The sequence below is a fragment of the Maylandia zebra genome, linkage group LG9, assembly GCF_041146795.1.
Source record: "Maylandia zebra isolate NMK-2024a linkage group LG9, Mzebra_GT3a, whole genome shotgun sequence".
Taxonomy (NCBI): domain Eukaryota; kingdom Metazoa; phylum Chordata; class Actinopteri; order Cichliformes; family Cichlidae; genus Maylandia; species Maylandia zebra.
In genome coordinates, this window is record NC_135175.1 from 23,753,988 (window position 1) to 23,772,679 (window position 18,692).

General features: G+C 41.9%; 1 protein-coding gene across 1 annotated transcript in view; it reads left to right on the forward strand.

Annotated features, from left to right (window-relative positions):
- Positions 1-5,820: 5,820 nt before the first annotated feature.
- Positions 5,821-18,692, forward strand: part of plxdc2b (plexin domain containing 2b) — a 118,923-nt gene continuing 106,051 nt past the window's right edge. The window contains exon 1 of the mRNA XM_004546845.5: positions 5,821-6,619. Within this exon, the coding sequence (XP_004546902.2) occupies positions 6,526-6,619 (94 nt within the window). The 5' untranslated portion in view covers positions 5,821-6,525. The remainder of the gene's footprint in view (positions 6,620-18,692) is intronic.

The window sequence follows — 18,692 nt, forward strand, 5'->3', positions numbered from 1 at the left end:
GCATATTTCACCATAGTGTGCAGTGTGACCTTACAAAATTGAGGAAAATGGACATGTGGTATGGCATTATGTTTGTGCCACTATTCTGAGTGCACGTAAAAAAAAAAATTGCAGGTGCAAGTGTTGCATTTTGAGGAGAAATTAATTTTGAGTGAAGAAAAGCTAAATTTGAGTGAACAAAATTCATTGCTGCGTGCAAAAAATGTATTTCAGTGTTTGCTGGTGTCCATACACACACACACAATAGCAGCCCCTCTTGCTCAGTTTTTGCACTAGCGCTCGCTCGCAACGTGTTGCTTGCGCTCTCAACATTTCTGCCCGTGCGCGCTCAACTCTTTCTGTACACCATTATATTTGTGCCACAAAACCAGCCAATCACAGACTTGGATGCAAAAAAACCCATAAAGCCTTTGAACTAAAACAAACGCTGTTGTGACAGTGACGTACACTGTCTTGTTGGTATATATGTATGCTTTGTATCACTTTCATGTTTCCCTCTCACCACATATCCAAGCCGATATCATGAGCAGCAGCTTTTACAGCTGTGGCTCCAGCAAACATCAGCTGATACTAGAAAGTAATATTAAATAAATTCTAACAGCAGCTTATCAAGCTTGAACGTGCTGCTGTTGTTTAGCGCGACATCCGCTGATTTCCTCTTTCTGGCGCAAATTGGCAAATTTAGCTTTTCTTTGCTCAAAATAAATTTCTCCTCAAAATGCAACACTTGCACCTGCAATTTATTTTTTTACTTGCGCTCAGAATAGTGGCACAAAAATAACGCCATACATGTGGAGAACAAAAGAAGAAGTGTGAGTCAAGACTTGCACATAACTCACATCCCTTTATTCATTCTCTTCTTAACTTTTGATTTGGTCTCCGTTGTCTTTTGGTAATCACAGATGCGTGCAGCAGCTGGCAGTAAACATTTCTGGTATGTAAAACAAACACAGAGAAAAATGCACAACAAAAACCTTCTTATACAGATAAGTGGAGCTGCAGAATGACGTCATAGTGACTCCTGTTGCAGTGATTACGGTTGCTTTGAAAAGCAGACTTCAACAACCAGCTTATCCACAAAATGCAGTTGCAGCAGTTGATAGTTGAGGCTTTCACCTGTATTGTACAAAAATACAAAATAAAACCACTTTTTTTCTTGCTGTCTTTCTTCTGTTAACTTCCACAATGTGGCCTTGACAGCTTCTACTGCACAGAACTCGTAAAGAGAGGAAACGCTGATATTATATTTTCTTCACATCACTCCAAATACCACTGTTCAGTCACGTTGTTTGTTCGGGTATTCTGCCTCTGACATCTCATTCCTGATGAGCCGTACAGTTTGTCAAGTCTAACCAGTCACAGTTCAGATGTTATGATTGCCCCGTGAGGCCTCACAAGATCACAGTCGTGTGAGATCACAAGCTGTGTGGTCAAATCAGCTTCCTCTGAGGAACTAAAGGTCATTACGTTTGCAGCTAAGCTCTGTAGCAACAGATGAGTCATCTCCTCTTTTATTTATGTGACTGCCTGCATTTATGCATAAAGTGTTCTTACAAAGACTGCAGTAATTTTCTAATGATATTGTAACTCCCAAGCTGGCTATATGAACTCGCTGCTGGCTTGCAAGGCTATTCAGACTGCAAGCTGGTTTTCCTCACCAGATCCTGATTAATTGATCTGATTGGCTAAAGATAGCCTATGGTTGAGAGATCGATGCTTTATCCAAACACCTGCAAGCTGTTTACAGGGATGACGTTCATATATTCTTTAAAAAGAGTCCATGTATAACAAACCATGTGACTTGCAGGAGGAGGATCTATCTATCTAATATGCACATGAATTCAGTTAGATTTTTGTTGAATATTGGTCTAGAAAAGGCACTTTTATTGTTTTTTGGCTTTGGTTTAAAAACAAAAAAACAACAAAAACAACTCGCTAGTGGATGCATTAAAAAGTGGAAAAAAGCAGCCGCCATGTTTATTTGTGGTCAGATGGATGGAAAGGATGGGAAAGATTGCCATAGTTACCATGCTTAATTTAACACACACAGCTGTGTGACTGTAGAGATGATCTTACTGATCAGTTGTTTTGACTGAACTGTGGCAGCCATGTTTGTTTGGCGCTTTCTTATTATGAAGTGTGAAAAGTACAAATCCACCAATGTGTTTTCACAGCCTGGACGTTGACACGGTTGCCCCTGTTTACAAGGGGGACCTAATCACATGACATAAACATGGCTCGAAGCCTCTGCTGCTCAGGTGTAGTTTTGCGGTCCGGCCCCGCTCCCTAACAGAGCAGGAATGGACCAGGATGGAGAAGACGTCACAAGAAGAAGAAAAACAAGCATAAACAGTTTCTTTATTGAACTTTTAAATTGCATTTGTGTGCATTTCCAGGTTTGTTTGTGCCACAGGCGAGGCTGTCTGTCTGATTCATGTGATTATAAGTTTCCTGCTATCCAGGCTCACCACTTCTAAATACGACTGTGCAATAGAGCAAAGCATTTTCAAGTTTCCACTCAAAGCAAAGCGCAATTATTGTGTGCTTTCGGGTCTCCTTAATATTTGCAGCGAGACGGAAAAGGTAATAATAAGCAATGCTCTAATGGAAAGGCCAAAACAGAGCGGCGCTTGTTCTTCTCAGTTTGTTGGTGTCTGACTGCCACATGGCCTCTTTGTTCTCCGCTTTTTTAAGTGGCCAAACATCATAAATGTGTGACATGCTGCGCTGCAACTCAACATGTGGGGACAGTCTCTAGGCACAAACGCTCGCTGGAAAATTCACACTTTCCACCACCCTCAGACCAGCAGCTCTTGATTCCTCCCATTTCACTTCACTGATTTCGTCACAGACGTTTTGATGCTCTTTAAAGTCCCCCTGGAGAGGCAAAGTGTGGTGTGGTGTGCAGCCAAGCAAAAGTTCACTGAGTGACTGTGTCTGATCCTGCTTTATGTCACACTGGAAGGGGTTGGGGGAAGGGGGGGTGGTGGCTTAGGGAGATACTGAAGGAGGATGCTGTGGGAGATTTTCAGAGTGGTCAGCTTGTTTCTGCAGAAGTTGGGGAAGGGGGCGATTACAGCAGCAGAGCTGTGGCTGCTGAGACTCGAGTGCTGTGACGATTAGAGCTGCAGAGCCTGTGTGGAGCCTCGGGAGCTAAATCACATGGCATGGTGACACTGGACTGCATCTGATTAAAAGATGTTTTACGGCTTAAATGGCCACACTGCACGTGTCAGCAATAATCTCCTTTTATGAGGGAATACATCACAGGGCAGCGCATTGTGTATCCCTACCTGGGTGGGATTGTTTGTGTTTGCGCTGCAGTCACTTGATGTAAGCCCCTGTAACTGGAGAAGGGGTGTGTGTTTGAACCAATCGTGCCGGGGGTGATTGGGATTTATCTGAGGAAATGAATGTGCCACAATCGTGGACAGGTGCTGTCAGCAGAAATTTATTTGAGTCTTATGATCATAACAATGTCTCCTACAGCTGTTTTAGAGGAAAGTAGAGAAAATGCATGTCAAAACATTCTTTCTCTTTTTTTGTCATTTTTTTTGCACATCCCTAAAAGTGAAGTGCTCACACAAATAACAGAACTAAGCTCCCAAAAGTTGATTCTGTTCATCTGGATGTAGAGTTTTCAGTGGGAGAAACGTTTCGTCACTCATCCAAGTGACTTCTTCAGTCTCAGCTGACTGCAGGTTTCTCCAAATCTTATAAACAGTACATTTGCATAATGACTGAAACTATCACCGCTGATGAACAACCACTGATCAATGGCCATTGGTACCATTCACAGAGAGTTGGGGAATGGCTGCAATACATAAGATGTACCCTTAGGCCCCCTCCTCAATTCAGAGATGGGCTTTCCCTTATCACATAAATGGCCTCCATTTATGTGAAAAAGGATCCTTCAGAACTAAGCGTCTGAAGGATCTCTCTACTACAGGACCAGATCAAACAAGTTAAAGTACCAATACTAAATAATACAAATTATTACAAAATACCCATACTAATAAAAATAGGTCTAATAAAGAAATATCCAGATTATAACACAAAATTTAAATATAAATAAAGTTGATCATGGTACCCAGATCAAAATGAATTTTTGGCCCAGATGTGCCCCACAGCTGCAGTTTATGGGCCACACTGGCTTCTGCATGTCAGTCACACGCCCACCAAATTTCAGGCCCACACGATACAATGTTCAGCCTGGCTTGCTAATGATTTTGGGCCACATAAATGGCACATGACAATACATCTGCAACACATTGCATTGTCAGATAGTTTAGTCTCTTTCTTGTACTGTATTGGAGCAACTGTAACCCACATAATTTCCTTAGGGATTAATAAAGTATGCTGATTCTGATTCTGATGACACATGCCATTGCCGTACCTCAGTAATTCCTATTCTTTCAAAACAATTAATACACTAAGACATATATATTAAGATTTCAAATGTTAACTTTATTTCTCTTTATTTCCAAACTAAAGTCCATCAAATACCTTACCTGGAACAGTTTCTTTCTATGCCATTTTCATCACACACTGCTTTTAAGGACATTTCACGTGTTATTTCAGTGCAGTGTAAGTTTTTGACATGAATCCAAACAGGTTTGTCCCCTATTCTTAAAAGTAATAAAGACACTGAATGAAAAAACTTCACTGACTGCTGTGAGTTAGGCAGTAGTTCACCTCCTACTCCTGACCTTTCCTGGTAGTTTCTCTTGCAGCTTTAACTGTGGATTGCTTAATGTCTCAGGGAAGTAAACTAGAAGATTTTGTGACACTTCACCAGTTTGGCCCAAATAAATATGTTCAGTTAACAATTATCCGTTTGTCTTTGCCATATCATCATGACGGTACAGCTGTCAATAAGTTACTTTGATACTGAAGAAGGATTAAAACATGATATCTGGAGATCTGGAGTTATTGCACGTGTCTCATATTTTTTACTGTTTTCCATCTGTTTCATTTCTTAATTATTTTATGATTGATTATCACGTTTTCAGAAATATTTCTAGAGAAAAAAGGGAAAGTGATGATTCTAAGAGAAAAATCTGATTGTTTTGATGCCACAGTAAAATGTATTTAGTGCAGAAACAAATCCCCATCTCATCACTGTTGCACTGTTGGCAGATGCTGCTCTGTATGAATCTAAGTAGACAGGGAGGCTAATCAAGGTAATGACTAATTACTGACAAAGCTATAGAGTTAATTGGTATTTATTGATCTGTTTTGTTTAAGGGGCCTGAGTTGTGCAAAATATTTGTCCTCTCAGATTTTTACAACTGTTTTCATCTTTTTCTCCACTGAGGTTTGTAGGCACACACACACACACACACACACCCCTTTGCAAACGTGCATGCTGCCTTTGAAGTAAATCTCTCCCATGTTATTTTGATTTTTGCTTGTAGTATTTTGCAACTTTGTTTACCGGAGATTTAATACGGAATTTTACCTCTAGAGCTAAGATCTAACTGATGCTTAAGCTTAATTAAGTGTAATTAAGTAACATCACTTTGGAGTTAACGCATAGCTCATTTTATTTATCGGTTATGGTTTCAAAAGTTTTCCACATATTTAGTCACAGGAAAAGATAATGTGCATTTAAACAGAAAAAGTCAGGTTTCTATTTCATGTATTTTCACCATCAGTGAAGAAGTAAGCTATTTCCAATAGAACAAAAGTGTTAATGTTATGTATCTGAAGAGGGCGCTCTCACAGTTCACTCACCTGAGTCTAGGGGAAAGGTGAGCGATGGGACAGAAGTGGAGTCTACAGATTTTTCTTAATTGAAAGAAATGCACGAGGAGGAAAAGACGTAAGACGGACACTAAAAATAGAGCCAGTCTGTACTTCTGTACAGCCAAAGTCTGCTGTGTCTATTGCTCCATCTTTCATAAAAACAAGCCCCTCTGAGTGAAAGTCTCTTTTGTCCACCGGGGAGCCTTCAGTCGACAAACGCGTCATCCTGAACCTCCAAAGTATTTCTGCTCGCAATATTTTCCCACGTCACTCAAATACCTGCCTGTGTCCGCGACTGTTCGCTGGGTTTGCCTCCCCAGCTTCTGCACACCCGGAGCATCAAACAGAAGAAGGGTCATTGGCTCTGAGGAGTTGATGACGGCGAGAGCGCACTCTTCTTCAGGAGCGCATTTTTAGCCTTTATTTGTCTGACTAACGCTCTGCATCTCCGTCCTGTGGGATGACATTACAGTGCAAGGACTGAGATTCGTATTTATGCGGTCACTTTGTTTGCTAGTATTTATTTTTGCTTAATTTTGGAGGCGGAGAGCGCGTTTACTGTCCAGAAGCGCGCGGCGTGGCACACGCTGGAACAAAAAAACAGCTCAGTGCAGCGCAGGCAGGTTTCCCTTTTAAAAGCAGCAGGACAGGCAGGAGAGTTACGGAGTCTTCTCGGGGAAGCGGTGTCTGTGCGTGACAGAGACGGACTCTAAAAGAAGACGAAGAAGAAGAAAAAAATCGGGATACTGAGCAGAAATCGGCAGCGGGAACTTGGATATGGCGCCTGTGAAGACGTTCGACCTTTTTGTTGGAGTTGTTTTAGTTTTGCAGTGTGTGTGGAATGTGCAAGCCGAGATCACAGCCAGTAACGGTAAGAAGACCGCGTTAGCCATCAGGCATTAACCTGCTAGGACCGAGTTGAGATCTGTGCCTTAAAGAGCCAAGTTCGTGCATAAGTCTCCTCTGCAAAGCGTGCAGGAGAAATGATGCAGACACAGGTGGACTGCTGGTTAGCCTCTGCGTGAGATTGTTTTACGCGCAGAATTCATTGTTTGCTGCTGCAGAGATCCACTTGTGTGTTTTAAAAAAAGAGTGGACAAACATCCTGTCTCCTTTTTATTTTAAGAATTCATTAGCCTAAAGAAGGCTGTCATGACCCACTAACTTACTCCCTTTCGAGTAGACTTGATCTGATGCTAATTATCATAATTTCCCAACTACTACAAGGTTCACTTAATTGCTTTGCTTTTCCTGCATGTTCTTATGCACTGCCTCCGAGCTCGGCTGATTTTTTGTGTTTTCGCATTAATTCAGCTTGTGCAGAAGCACAACAAGCTTCCTCTTCCTTGTTCTTCCCACTCTGACATGTAAGGTGGAAGTGTCAACCATGTGCAACTTTTCACAGTTCTTACTTTTATTTAAGGTTCAGGTTGGATACCTAGATGTTCATCCTGTTGATGTCCTTGATTGTAAGACAAAGTCCATACTGGAGAATCAGGATTCCTGTGCAAACAATATCCCTACTGTAGTCCACCTGAACCCCCCAACAAACACACACACACACACACACACACACACACACACACACACACACACACACACACACACACACACACACACAAATCTGTAATCTCAGCCCATCCCACGTCAGTTTGCCCTCGGTGGGAGAAGTTCGTGCCAGCATCAGTTCTGTTCGCGCTGGCCAGCTCGTGTTTCCCAGGGCTTTTTTATTGCTGGCAGCAGATCTTCATCACGTATCAGATAGTGGTTAGAGAAATGTTCAACTGCTGACAGTGACTGTAAATTCAACTCGCATGTGTGTGTGAGTGCAGACCACAGGGCTGTTTGGCCCTGTTTGGGAGAGAGAGAGAGCACGATGCTATCAGCTGCGTGTGTGGTGGTTTGCACAGGGGCATGCACGTGCTGCTCGTGTTTTTTACACTCTCACACAGTCTCATTTACGAATCCTGCCACACTCCAGGCTCAGAGCTTAGATTAAATTGTCGGCTCATTTCCTTCGCCTGGTATTAAAGCTTGTTTTAGAGGTAGACAGATTACAGGAATGCCCACCAAACCAGCGCTACACTCGGAGTCCTTCATCAGTCCATCTCCTGCTTGAGCTGGATGCAGCAAAACTGTATGTGGGACAGTATTTTTAGATATCTGGGTGAGGTGCTTCCCTTGCCGTGGGCTGACCTCAAATCCGCTGGAAGGAGCAACCCCTGCCCTTCTTTAGATAGGCCTGTATTAACAGAGTGCAGGTGGACTCTTCCACTCTCTGTAGGTCCTCTGGGATGATATAATGCACCATTCACATTTAGAAAAGCTCGCAGGCCTTCTGAAAGTGGCTGAGCAACTCCACTAGAAGCTGAGATCACAGCAATGGTGGAAACATTCCCTTCTTCTTTATTAGTTAGATGAGTTGTGGAACACATCTGGGCGAAATTACACAACATCCTGTGAGTGCATTAGGATTTGTTTTTTTTAAAAGCTTTCAGTCTGTGGCTCTGGATGTTCACCCAGAGATACACTCAACAGGGGCACTCTCAGAAAATTGACACTGATTTTGGGGTTAATTTTCACTCTGCTGCTTTTCTCCGAGTGGAAAAAGAGATGTTCCACCAGAGCCTGGAGAGTATCTGCATGTGCGATAGGGGAATAAGAAGGAGAGCGTGAGAGAGAGTCTTGACTCATGTAATGATGTGGTCTGATTTAAAAGCCTTTGCTGAAGGCTGTTAATGTGCTAAGATTGCGGTTGTGTGTGGAATTTCATTTCGTTGCGGATGCTGGGAGTGGGGTTTCTTCACGGGCTGGAAGAGGCTGATAGAGGGTTAAAAAGCTTACAGGCTGCAGCGACTGTGGACGTCTCCAGCTCCAACATGACGCTCCTCATCCATCACGCTGCCAGCAGCTGCCTTTGCAGTCCTACAGGCGCACACTCAGAGGCACATTAAAATGAGAGCTGTGAAGAAAAATGCATGCTGGCCATCAAAGACTTTCATGCCTTGGTTTTATTCTTGTGGGTAAAATACCTAGCTATGTTCCTAGCTAACAAACCGCATATCTAAGCTTTTATTGATGACCTCTGTGTCCAGAGTCACGTGTTTCTTTCTCTCTGTCTCAGACACAAAACAGAGATTACAAGTTTGAACATGCGAGATCTCAGGCACATCAGGTGCTTTAAAATCCACCTGTTTTAAGTCCTTTTCAGTCTGTGCATAAACAGAGGTGAAGAAAAAACCTTTAATTCTGGGCTCAGGAGGGAAAGTTGGAGTATCAACAGTATAAACAAATAAAGCTGAAACTTTGGAGATAAAATGATGACAGATGAGCCTTCTCTTATTTATTCCAGTATTGGAATTTAGTCAAAGTCATCAGAGGTATATGCACAAAACTCTCCTTGATGCCATTACACTGTGGGTCAGGGCAGGTCTCACCTCCAACATGTGCTTTTTTAGGACCCTGTGGCATCACAATTGCACATGCTACTGTTAACAGAGGATTTATACTACTGTGTTAAATCTGCGCTGTAGGCTATGTCATAAACACAGACCCCTTTGAACCTTACGATGTGAGCTATGCCACGATGCACATCACAGTGGAAATGTACTGTAGGTGTTTGGCATGGTCAGTGCTGTCAGTTCCTTCTGTGCATATCCAACTTATTTTTTTGCCACAGGTTTTAAATTCACCGGTAAGAAAATAACATCGCCTCAATATGAAGACACATTTATCAGCAGATTGCTGGAGGGAGATTGCCGAAACTATTGGAATATAACTGCGTTGAGGCGACTGTTGTTGTGACTTGACGCTATGTACATAAAACAGAATTGAGTTAAGCTGAACTGAATATGGGGGAATATACAAAGAACTGAAAAATGGAAGGACTCTGAAAAAAAGAACATTGACTAAAACAAAAATAAAGGGCCCAGGAGGGAAAAACAAACAAGTAGAAAAAAATACCCCAAAGGATATTCTTTATTTCTGGTACCACATGAAACACTAGGACATGACCACAAGGTAATTAACAGCACGCACAAGCATGAATGCTGGGTAGGGTAAAGATTCACCACAGCCCAAGTCCAAATTGGTACAAAGATGCAAAGCAGGTTTAATGTTGAGAAGGATGATTCATATTTTGAATTTATTTAATTTATTTCATCACCCCAATCTTTTTCTGAGCCTAATCAAGAAGTTTTTCGCCCCTAAACCAGACGCTAATTAAACTGGAAGCAAAGACTGAGCTAAAATGACAACAGTGTGTAAAAGCGGTGTTGCTGTGGCCACAATCTTGTGACAGATTGTCATTATTTGATGCCTGTGGCCACTACTAAGTTGTGTCTTACAACACTAGTAATGCAAATTCCTTTGCATTTGCAGTGTTGCTACATTTCCCTCTTCTCTTCGTCATGCTTCGGAGGTGATTCCCAACACAAACTGCCTGCTGATTCAAAGCAGGAGATTCCAGCTCGGTCTTCTTTAGTTGTTCTCCTTCTTTAAGCCTCCTCGGAATCTCGCCCCCACCATTTCTCCCTTTTTCTGACATTGCACATTTCAGAACGGACAGAATGAGCTAGCTTCTTTACCGGCCCCACTGAATGACCTGCTGAAAGGAGCTGCTATGAATGGATGAAGGGGGTGGGGGTGGTCTGAGGGGGTGACAGACAGGGAGGGGCGGCGACGGCGGCTGGGTTTATTGTGCTGCCCTCTATGTGGCAACAGCGGGCCATGGCATATCGTCCCACCCACCCCCGCTTAGTAGCATCCAACAGCAGCACCAGGTTCTTGCATTAGTCACGCCTGACCCTTGTCGCTCAGCCCTCCGCCCCTTTTAGTCCGAGGAGAAGCTCACGCTGATGGCTTTAGAGGGCTGGAGAGCCACACGGAGTTCAATAGGCTCAGAAACAAAAAGCAAAGAGGCCACTAGTTAATGAAGCCCAGTGCAGTTAAGCTACTCTAAGCTTTTTTCTTATTGGTTCAAAAGTTCCTTTACATCCAGTTGTTAAAACATGCTGCTTGAGCTATCACATAGTTTTAATGATTACTGCTAGGCAAGAATCATGTCTGTAGAGTAAGCTTGAAACGGTCAGATGGAGGACCAGGAGATTTGTGATGGTTGAAGCTATGCAAATTTGGATGTCAGTGAAAGATGACAAGCATTTTCCAATCATCAGAAACATCCCCTCTCTGCAGATGATTGCAGCCAGTAGACCACAGTAAGGCTGTTATCTGCTCCTCCCTTAGACTCGGCTGAGGGATGTAAGAAATAGATCATAAGCGTGGAAGAGTGGAACAAGCACAATAGTTTTCATTTTGGGTAGGAGGAGTTGTGTTTTGCATTGGGAAACATTTGAGAGGATAACCGAGAAAGGGCGGAGTCCTAGAAAACAGGCACTTGCCCATCTTTTCTGACCGTCATAGTGAAAGAAGAGACAATAACAGCAGAACAATATCAAAATATGGGACTCTAAAGTGTAGTGAGTGATGATTAATAGCTGAGATTATAGGAAGGAAAAATAAAGGGTAGCAATAAAGGAAAACAGTTCCCCTGGGCACTCTTCTGCAGTTACATATTGTCAAACTAATGTTCTGCTCAGACGTACAACAATCATTTACAAGTGACTAAGTGTTTGCATGCCTCATTTGCTTCTGGATCAGTTTATTTTCCCAAAAATCTAAACATGCTGCAGTCCATGCACTGAATTTCTGAGAGGAAGAAGTTTGTATATGATAAAAAACAAAGTGCAACAGGAACAGAATGAATCACAGCGTGATTGGAAACTTTAGAGATGAAAAGTTGTGGAAAAAAGTCTTTTCTTATTCATAAGGCATAAAATATTGATGTTTTGTTAAATTTGGCACATTTAAATGCACTTAGGACTGGCTGGGTGAGTTTTGTATATTTGTACAGTACATCTAGAGTCATTGCAAACTCAACTCTTATCGGGCCTTAAGCCAGACGTTTTCTGTATTTAAACCTAAATAAGCTATATATATATATATATATATATATATATATATATATATATATATATGTATGTATGTTCTCTATACCTGGTGTTCTAGGAAACATATTTTGTTTTACACTGATTTCATTCCTCCTCATAAAAGCTTCACTAGTGCCGGTTTCATCTGGCTGTTCTGCTGCAGTTAATTGACTGCAGATTGGAAAATTAACCCCAGCAATGACTCCTGATGTTTGTGTAATGATAGTGGAAGGAAATGTGTATCAATTCACAGTTGCTTTGCAGATTTTCCAGTAATTTGGATGTAGCATTGACAAAGGATCAAACATATGTTAACCAGACCGAGTTTGTATTGACAGTCTACAGATTATTATACAGTATTTAGTGGGTGGATATAAAAACAAATCTTCTGTCATTGTTATAGAATTTATTTGAAGGGTTTTCTATTCATTGCACATTATAACAACCAATGATGTCACTTTTCGACCGAGGCGTGAAGGTGTAGCATTTGCAACAGTTGACTGTCCTCTGTACAGCCCTGCACACTACTCTATCCAGGATCTCAGCCAGACTTTCCATTTCTTCTGTTTTTGGCTTTTCCAGGACAAAATGCCCGGCTTATAAACAGTACTTAAGCTGTCAGTTTCAGTCTATGTTTATTTTGGTACTAGACCATGTGAGAATTGGAGTTCATGGAAGATTTGCTGTTTGCTTTAGTGTCTGTTGTAAGTGTGTGTGCCTCCCTGAGTGTCTGTGACTAAGATTGAAAATATCTGCAGCTTTTTTATGTTTCAACAACTGTTTTATTAACATGTCCCAAGCTTTAGGGTACTTTTAAATAGGAAGTGAGCCCTGCGTTCTTTCCACACACCAGCAGGTGAAAGACAAACAGAATGACAACGTGTTTTCCACTTTCAGTCTGAAGTATTAAAACTATCCCAGCAATATTTTAGAGATGATGAAATCTGCCTGTTTGTTACTGCTGACGGCTAACTTTGGATCGCATCAGTATTGGAACTTATAAGTAACAACATCATGTGTTGGATTCTACTTTGGTTCACAACGCAACTACACTGATATCTAAACTGATATATAGTCCAGCCTGTCTCCGTGTGTTTTGCGGACTTGGAGAAAACCTTGGAGAAGACCACTTCCCCCAGTGAGGGCTTCAGGTACAGAGTATTGGACCTATTGTTTCAAGCTATCTATTACCGATAAATAGTATGACCCTGGTTTGCATTGCTGACAAAATGCAGTTGTAGTTCTGTTGGTTTAAACCAATTATGACCTCCAGCTTGCATTGGGGCGGTTTGCAGTTGAGTGTGGTTCTAAGCTGGTATCCACGCTTGGTTGGGAATGAGTTGCTACCCCAAGTTATGGACTTTAAGTATTTCGGAGTCTTGTTTATGAGTGAGAAAATGAGAGAGATGAGCATGATAGTGAAGCTTTCGATTTACTGGTTGATCTATGCTTCTACCCTCACCTACAACCACGAGAGGTGGGTAGTGACTGATAAAATGAGACTGCAAGCGACAGAAATGACCTTCTTCTGGAGTCCCCACTCCTCACACTGAAATTGGCCAGTTGCGGTTGTTCTGGCATCTGACCTGAATGCAGGCTCAGGTCTGTACTGTACTATCCCTTTTATTCCAACCATGAAACAAGAACAGCCACCGAAGGTATAAAAGTTTTGTAATGTTTTTGTATGTTTGTGTTATCCTAGAAAACAGCTGGCTGACTGTTTTTGGAGGCTGCTCGAAGCCTTTCCTCGATCGCCTTCTGGTTTATGTCCCTGTAAATTATGTATGAGTGGACTGTCAAACTGCAAAAATTCAATCTTCTTGTTTTGTCAACTAAAAGTAATGTGTGGTCTCGATAAACCTTGAAAAATAAAATGAGTCCCATACTGCCTCTTGAAAAGCTGAACGTTTTTCTATCTTGGAGGAGGTGCTCTTGATTCATGCAAACGAGCCGCAGTTGTCTCCCAGGACTGCGTACACCTGGCATACCGCCACACGACCCACCTATTGAAACTACACTGATAATTCTGATTAATTAGATGAGATGGACTGACTCCAAAACTCTTTTCTCCTCTTTACTGTAGACTCAGTTTCTTCTTGTGAAATAGATCGTGACAGAAAATATCAATGTACAAAACAAGTATAGTTATGAATGAATTCCACAAAACATCCAATGCAACATATTTTATGTTGACGCCCCTTTGCAAACGTGCATGCTGCCTTTGAAGTAAATCTCTCCCATGTTAATACATTCACCTGCACAGTGTTGCCCCTTTGTTTTTAGTTTTGCACTTTTGCAAAGGTTTACTGGATCATCTTTTTTTCTTCACTTTGTTTGAGGTCTTCGAGGGGTTTGGCCTGATACAGGCCAGCAAGTCGCTGGTATTTAAAGTCGGGTTTTGAGTGCTGAATTTTATGTGTAGCATAACATAAAATGGCCGGCTGGTTGTCAGTCAGCTGTGGGGTCTGTAACAGGAGTCCTGTTAACTAAAACCTCATATAACATCCTGAAGATGTAATGATGGGAAACACAGATGGAGTGATTTCATGCTTGACACTTTATGGCAATACGTCTTTTTATTTGTGTCTAATGGGAGTAATTGCAGAAATTAATTGCAGGTGTTACAGAATCATGAAATCTAATTTTCCCTTCAAAAAAACATATCAGCTTATATATTTACTCTATTTGTATACTTTAGCATCGTGACCTCTCTCTGGGCCTTTTTTCCCCAATACATAAAAAACCCTACCAGTGCTCATAGTATAACCTAGCTGTGTAAAATAAGAAAACTGTATGCATCCTGTATGCACTGAAATGATGCAAAGATATGATGCACTCAATAAGGAAGGTTGAAAGCAGCAGCTCTCCAAAGGGGAACAAAGCATTGCATGCATTGCTATCATGAAGGAGAGAAGAGAGTGTGATGTTTCAGGCGGTCCAGGCATGCTGAAAGAAGATAAGGTGTCAACCCAGCCGAGCAGCCTGTCACACCACCCTGCAGCGGGCTTCATATCCTCCACCCAGCAGGAGCGATGGTTTAGCTTTGTCCCACTCAAGCAAGTGTCACTCACGGGGTTCATGGCATGCTGCTACATGCCTTCGCCTCGCTCTGTGCATGTGTCTGTTAGTCCTTAAGCAGCAGTTTTCACTGTTGTTTTGTTGCTTTCTTTATTTTGCAAAAAGCAAAACCTTTCTCTCACACACACAAACACACACAAAAACCTGCACTTGGTTGGCTTGATTTACAGATTTAATCTTGTAAACTTAGTTAGGTTTCAAGGACTGGTGGAAACTTTCCAGTATTTTGTTAAAATAAAAACTAGCTTCAGTTTGGTTCTGTGGCACCAGTGTTTTTGAATCTTCAAATTAACCTCTCACTAAAATCATCTAGTAACATCACGTTCTTCAATTAGGTCCGCCCTTGAATTGAAATGGTAGTCAGAGGGTTTGGAGGAAGGTGTCGTTCTTCATATTTATGAAAACATCCATTGAGCCGGCATAGGGTGAGAGGCGAGGTGCACCCTGGACAGGTCCCCAGTCGGTTGCAGGGATAACAATCTTTAAAAGCAAAAGTCCCAAAAACGTGCCCTTGTTAGCATATATATTATCACTAGTTTACTACTTAGAGTAGTGATCAAGTGGTACCATGGTAATAATGATCAGTCATGTGTGCAGTGCTTTACTTTAGTAACAGCAGATTTTTCAGGAATGCACTCTTATAACTGACCGCTGCACTAAATTCAGCAATCACACTAAAGTTATTAATCGATTGCTAGAAAAGCTGTGGCCACATTTTTCTGTGAAGTGCGGTTTGGGATGGTTTTAAGCTTTACTCCCATATTTGTGGTCATACCTAAACATTAACAGAAAGAGCTTACGTGGGTGTGCTGTAGCTATCTGCTTTCAGGTTCGATGTGTGGTGCGTTCAGAGATATGTTGGTTGGAACGTGAGTTACTGTTGCCTTCCCATCAGTATGAAGCAGTCTTACGATTCTCTTCTGACGTCTCCCAACAACAACCCAGAGAATAACACCTCACTGGATATTTTCTCTTGACTATTCTGTAAACCCTAGAAATGACTTTGTGGGAAACTCCCAGCAAATCAGCAGTTTCTGAAATGCTCAGACAAGCCCATCTGGTACCAAAAACCATGCCATGTGTGAATCCCCGTTCTGAGTCTCCATTTGAAGGGTTAGTGTTGATATTATCGTCTGAAAAATATCAGCTAAACATATGCTATGTTAAGCTAACAGTTAGCTGAAAGTCTGGCAGTAATGTGCCATACTTCCTGCCCTTGCTGACATAATTTTTGCCAGAAAAGGCCAAAAGGCCACATTTTTTCAGTGATCGCAGTCACATTAAACATGCTGTTACTGTTCTGTTTGTTGATTGGTTTATTAAGCTAGCACACTCGCACCAAACGGCATCAATTGCAGGCTCATTCGTGCCATTGTTTTCTCCCTCCTCTAATTTACAGCTGTCTGGTGTAACATGTATCTTTTGCAGTTATTATCCTGCTAATGCTGCACACGCTTAAATCTGTTCAATCAATCTTTTTGAACTGCTCCAAGTAGGGCTGCACGATTAATCGTTAGAAAATCGCGATCTCGATTCATACTTATGTACGATCTCATTTCCAAATGACAGCAATTTAAAAAAAAAAAAAGACAACGACGATTGTACCACATTTTTATCCGGGACGTAATCTGCATGAAAACAAGCGCTCACTCTTCCTGCTCAACAAATGACAAGGGCGGAGCCTTATACCACGTGATACAGAAGCTGTGCCGTGTGATGCTAAAATTAGCAGGGAAAAAACAACGGAGAGCACGTCAGGGATGACGAGAAAGTGACAGGAGAAAATCCGTCCAGGTCAACCACCCAAACACCAATAACGGGAACCTTATACAGCGCTTCCCTATACACGTCGAACTCCCGCAGGCACAAAGAAATTACGGAGGCTATCACTTATCACCTGACCAAAGATATGGCTCCCATCAACACTGTGCAAAACGAGGGATTTAGGAAAATGATCAACACCCTAGACAAACGCTACACAGTGCCGTCCCGCAACTATTTTTCTATTGTTGCGCTACCTGCTCTATACACGCAGTGTCGAGCAAAGGTGGAGACGGAATTTCAAGCAGTACAACATTTTGTTGTTTTTATGTTTATTTATTGTTTTTATGTTCAGTCTCAACTGTTATGAAGTTGATGTGCAGTTAATAAGTGCAATAAATATTTATACTGGAAAAGAAAATCGTGAAAGAATCGTGATCTCAATTCTAAGCCAAAAAATCGTGATTCTCATTTTATGCAAAATCGTGCAGCCCTAGCTCCAAGGGAATTCTTGCAGACACTCATTTAGTCTTTTCCTTGCTGTAGATCCAACAGCCCTGCCTTTGTTAGTCTGCCCGGAAAGTGTCTCAGCCTCCCCGATCCAGAAGTTCCTCTTTCCCCACCAAACTCATTCTGACAAAGAACAAGTATGCCCCGCAGCAAGGGCTCTTCACAGGACAACACAGACTGCAAGACTCTGACAGGTCGTAGCATTTTGGAGAGGAACGAAAAGGTTTACAGCCACCACTTTAGTTCTGAAAATAGATGGCGACTTTGATGATGGCAGCATGTTTTTTTGTTTTCCACCTTGCATTTATCTCTATGGACTGAACAAATCTTTAGGATCTGGCTTGCTGTTTTTCTCTAGTGAACACGTCATTGTTCTACATGCTTTGAGGCATGTCTTTGTGGGTTCAGTGCCATTTTTTGATGCCTTACAGTAAACACCAAAGAAATTGAAACTGACTCAGATGCTGGATCTTTATAGTCTCCGGGAATTAAAATTGGACATCGTCATCTGCTGCTGTGCTTGAAACAGAGCAGTCAGCGTTGTTCTACAGTTTGTTTTGCTTTTCCCCCGTCGAGTGAGTCATGAAGACTAAACTTTTGTAACTCATGTGTATGGCTTTCTTCTGGCCATGGTGTTCATCACTCGACCCTCCAAGAGTCAGGGTTGCCAGGAATTAGGAGGATAAGGGATTGTTCTCACAGGCCAGTAGAAGTTTCTGGAGGTCAGGGTGATTTTTTTTTTGTTTGGACAAACTTGTTCCAGAGTGTCCCAGCTGTCTGGCTAACTAATTTTGGACTGAGCTCATACTGAAGCTGTAAACAGGAGGCTGGTCTTCTTAGTGGGAGCTACGGCACATTTCCATCTGTGCCCTTTTTTTTAAAAAGAAGTTCTTGAGACATATCTATTTGACTAGTGCATAAAAAAATTAGAAAACTCTTCTCACAGTTCTTGGAAGCAATGGCACCATGCCCATATTTTCCCAGGGAAACATGCCAGACAGTGTCCAGTACCTCTTTAAAAGGCTACAATACCAAACATGCCTCTATTGCAGGGAACCAATTTAAACATTCAAATATCAGAGGAAATTGGATGAAGTGACCCCTTCTCTTTCTTCCTCTGACCTGATCCAACATGTTCAAAGATATCAGTGTGACTAAACAAAAACGGACCATTAAAAAAAAGGAAACACGTCAACAAGTGGTTCTGGTAAATGGTTTAGTTTGTGCCAGGTGTTCAGGTTTCTGTCCCCTCGCCAGTGTGGACTAGCAGAGATTTACTGGCAGTGCTCTGCACAGAGCCAGGAACAAAGGCTTTCTTTGAGTCTTTGTGGTGATAAATTGCAAAGGTGTTCAAGCTACCTTTGTGTGTGTGTGTGTGCACTGTAAATGGGAGAAAGAGGGAGAGGCTCGTATCAGTTCTCATGCTTTTCCCCAGTAACTAGAAACTCTCAGGTCTTAATCCAGAGGTCTGTCCTGCACTAACTCTGGGAGTTTATTGGTTTTTGGGGGTTTTTTTCCCTGTAGCTTCTAGCATGAGAAAGCATGCTGGTATCAGTGTAGGTCTGGGTGTGGTGAAATGTACAAGTTATGATCAAGAATGCAACAGCA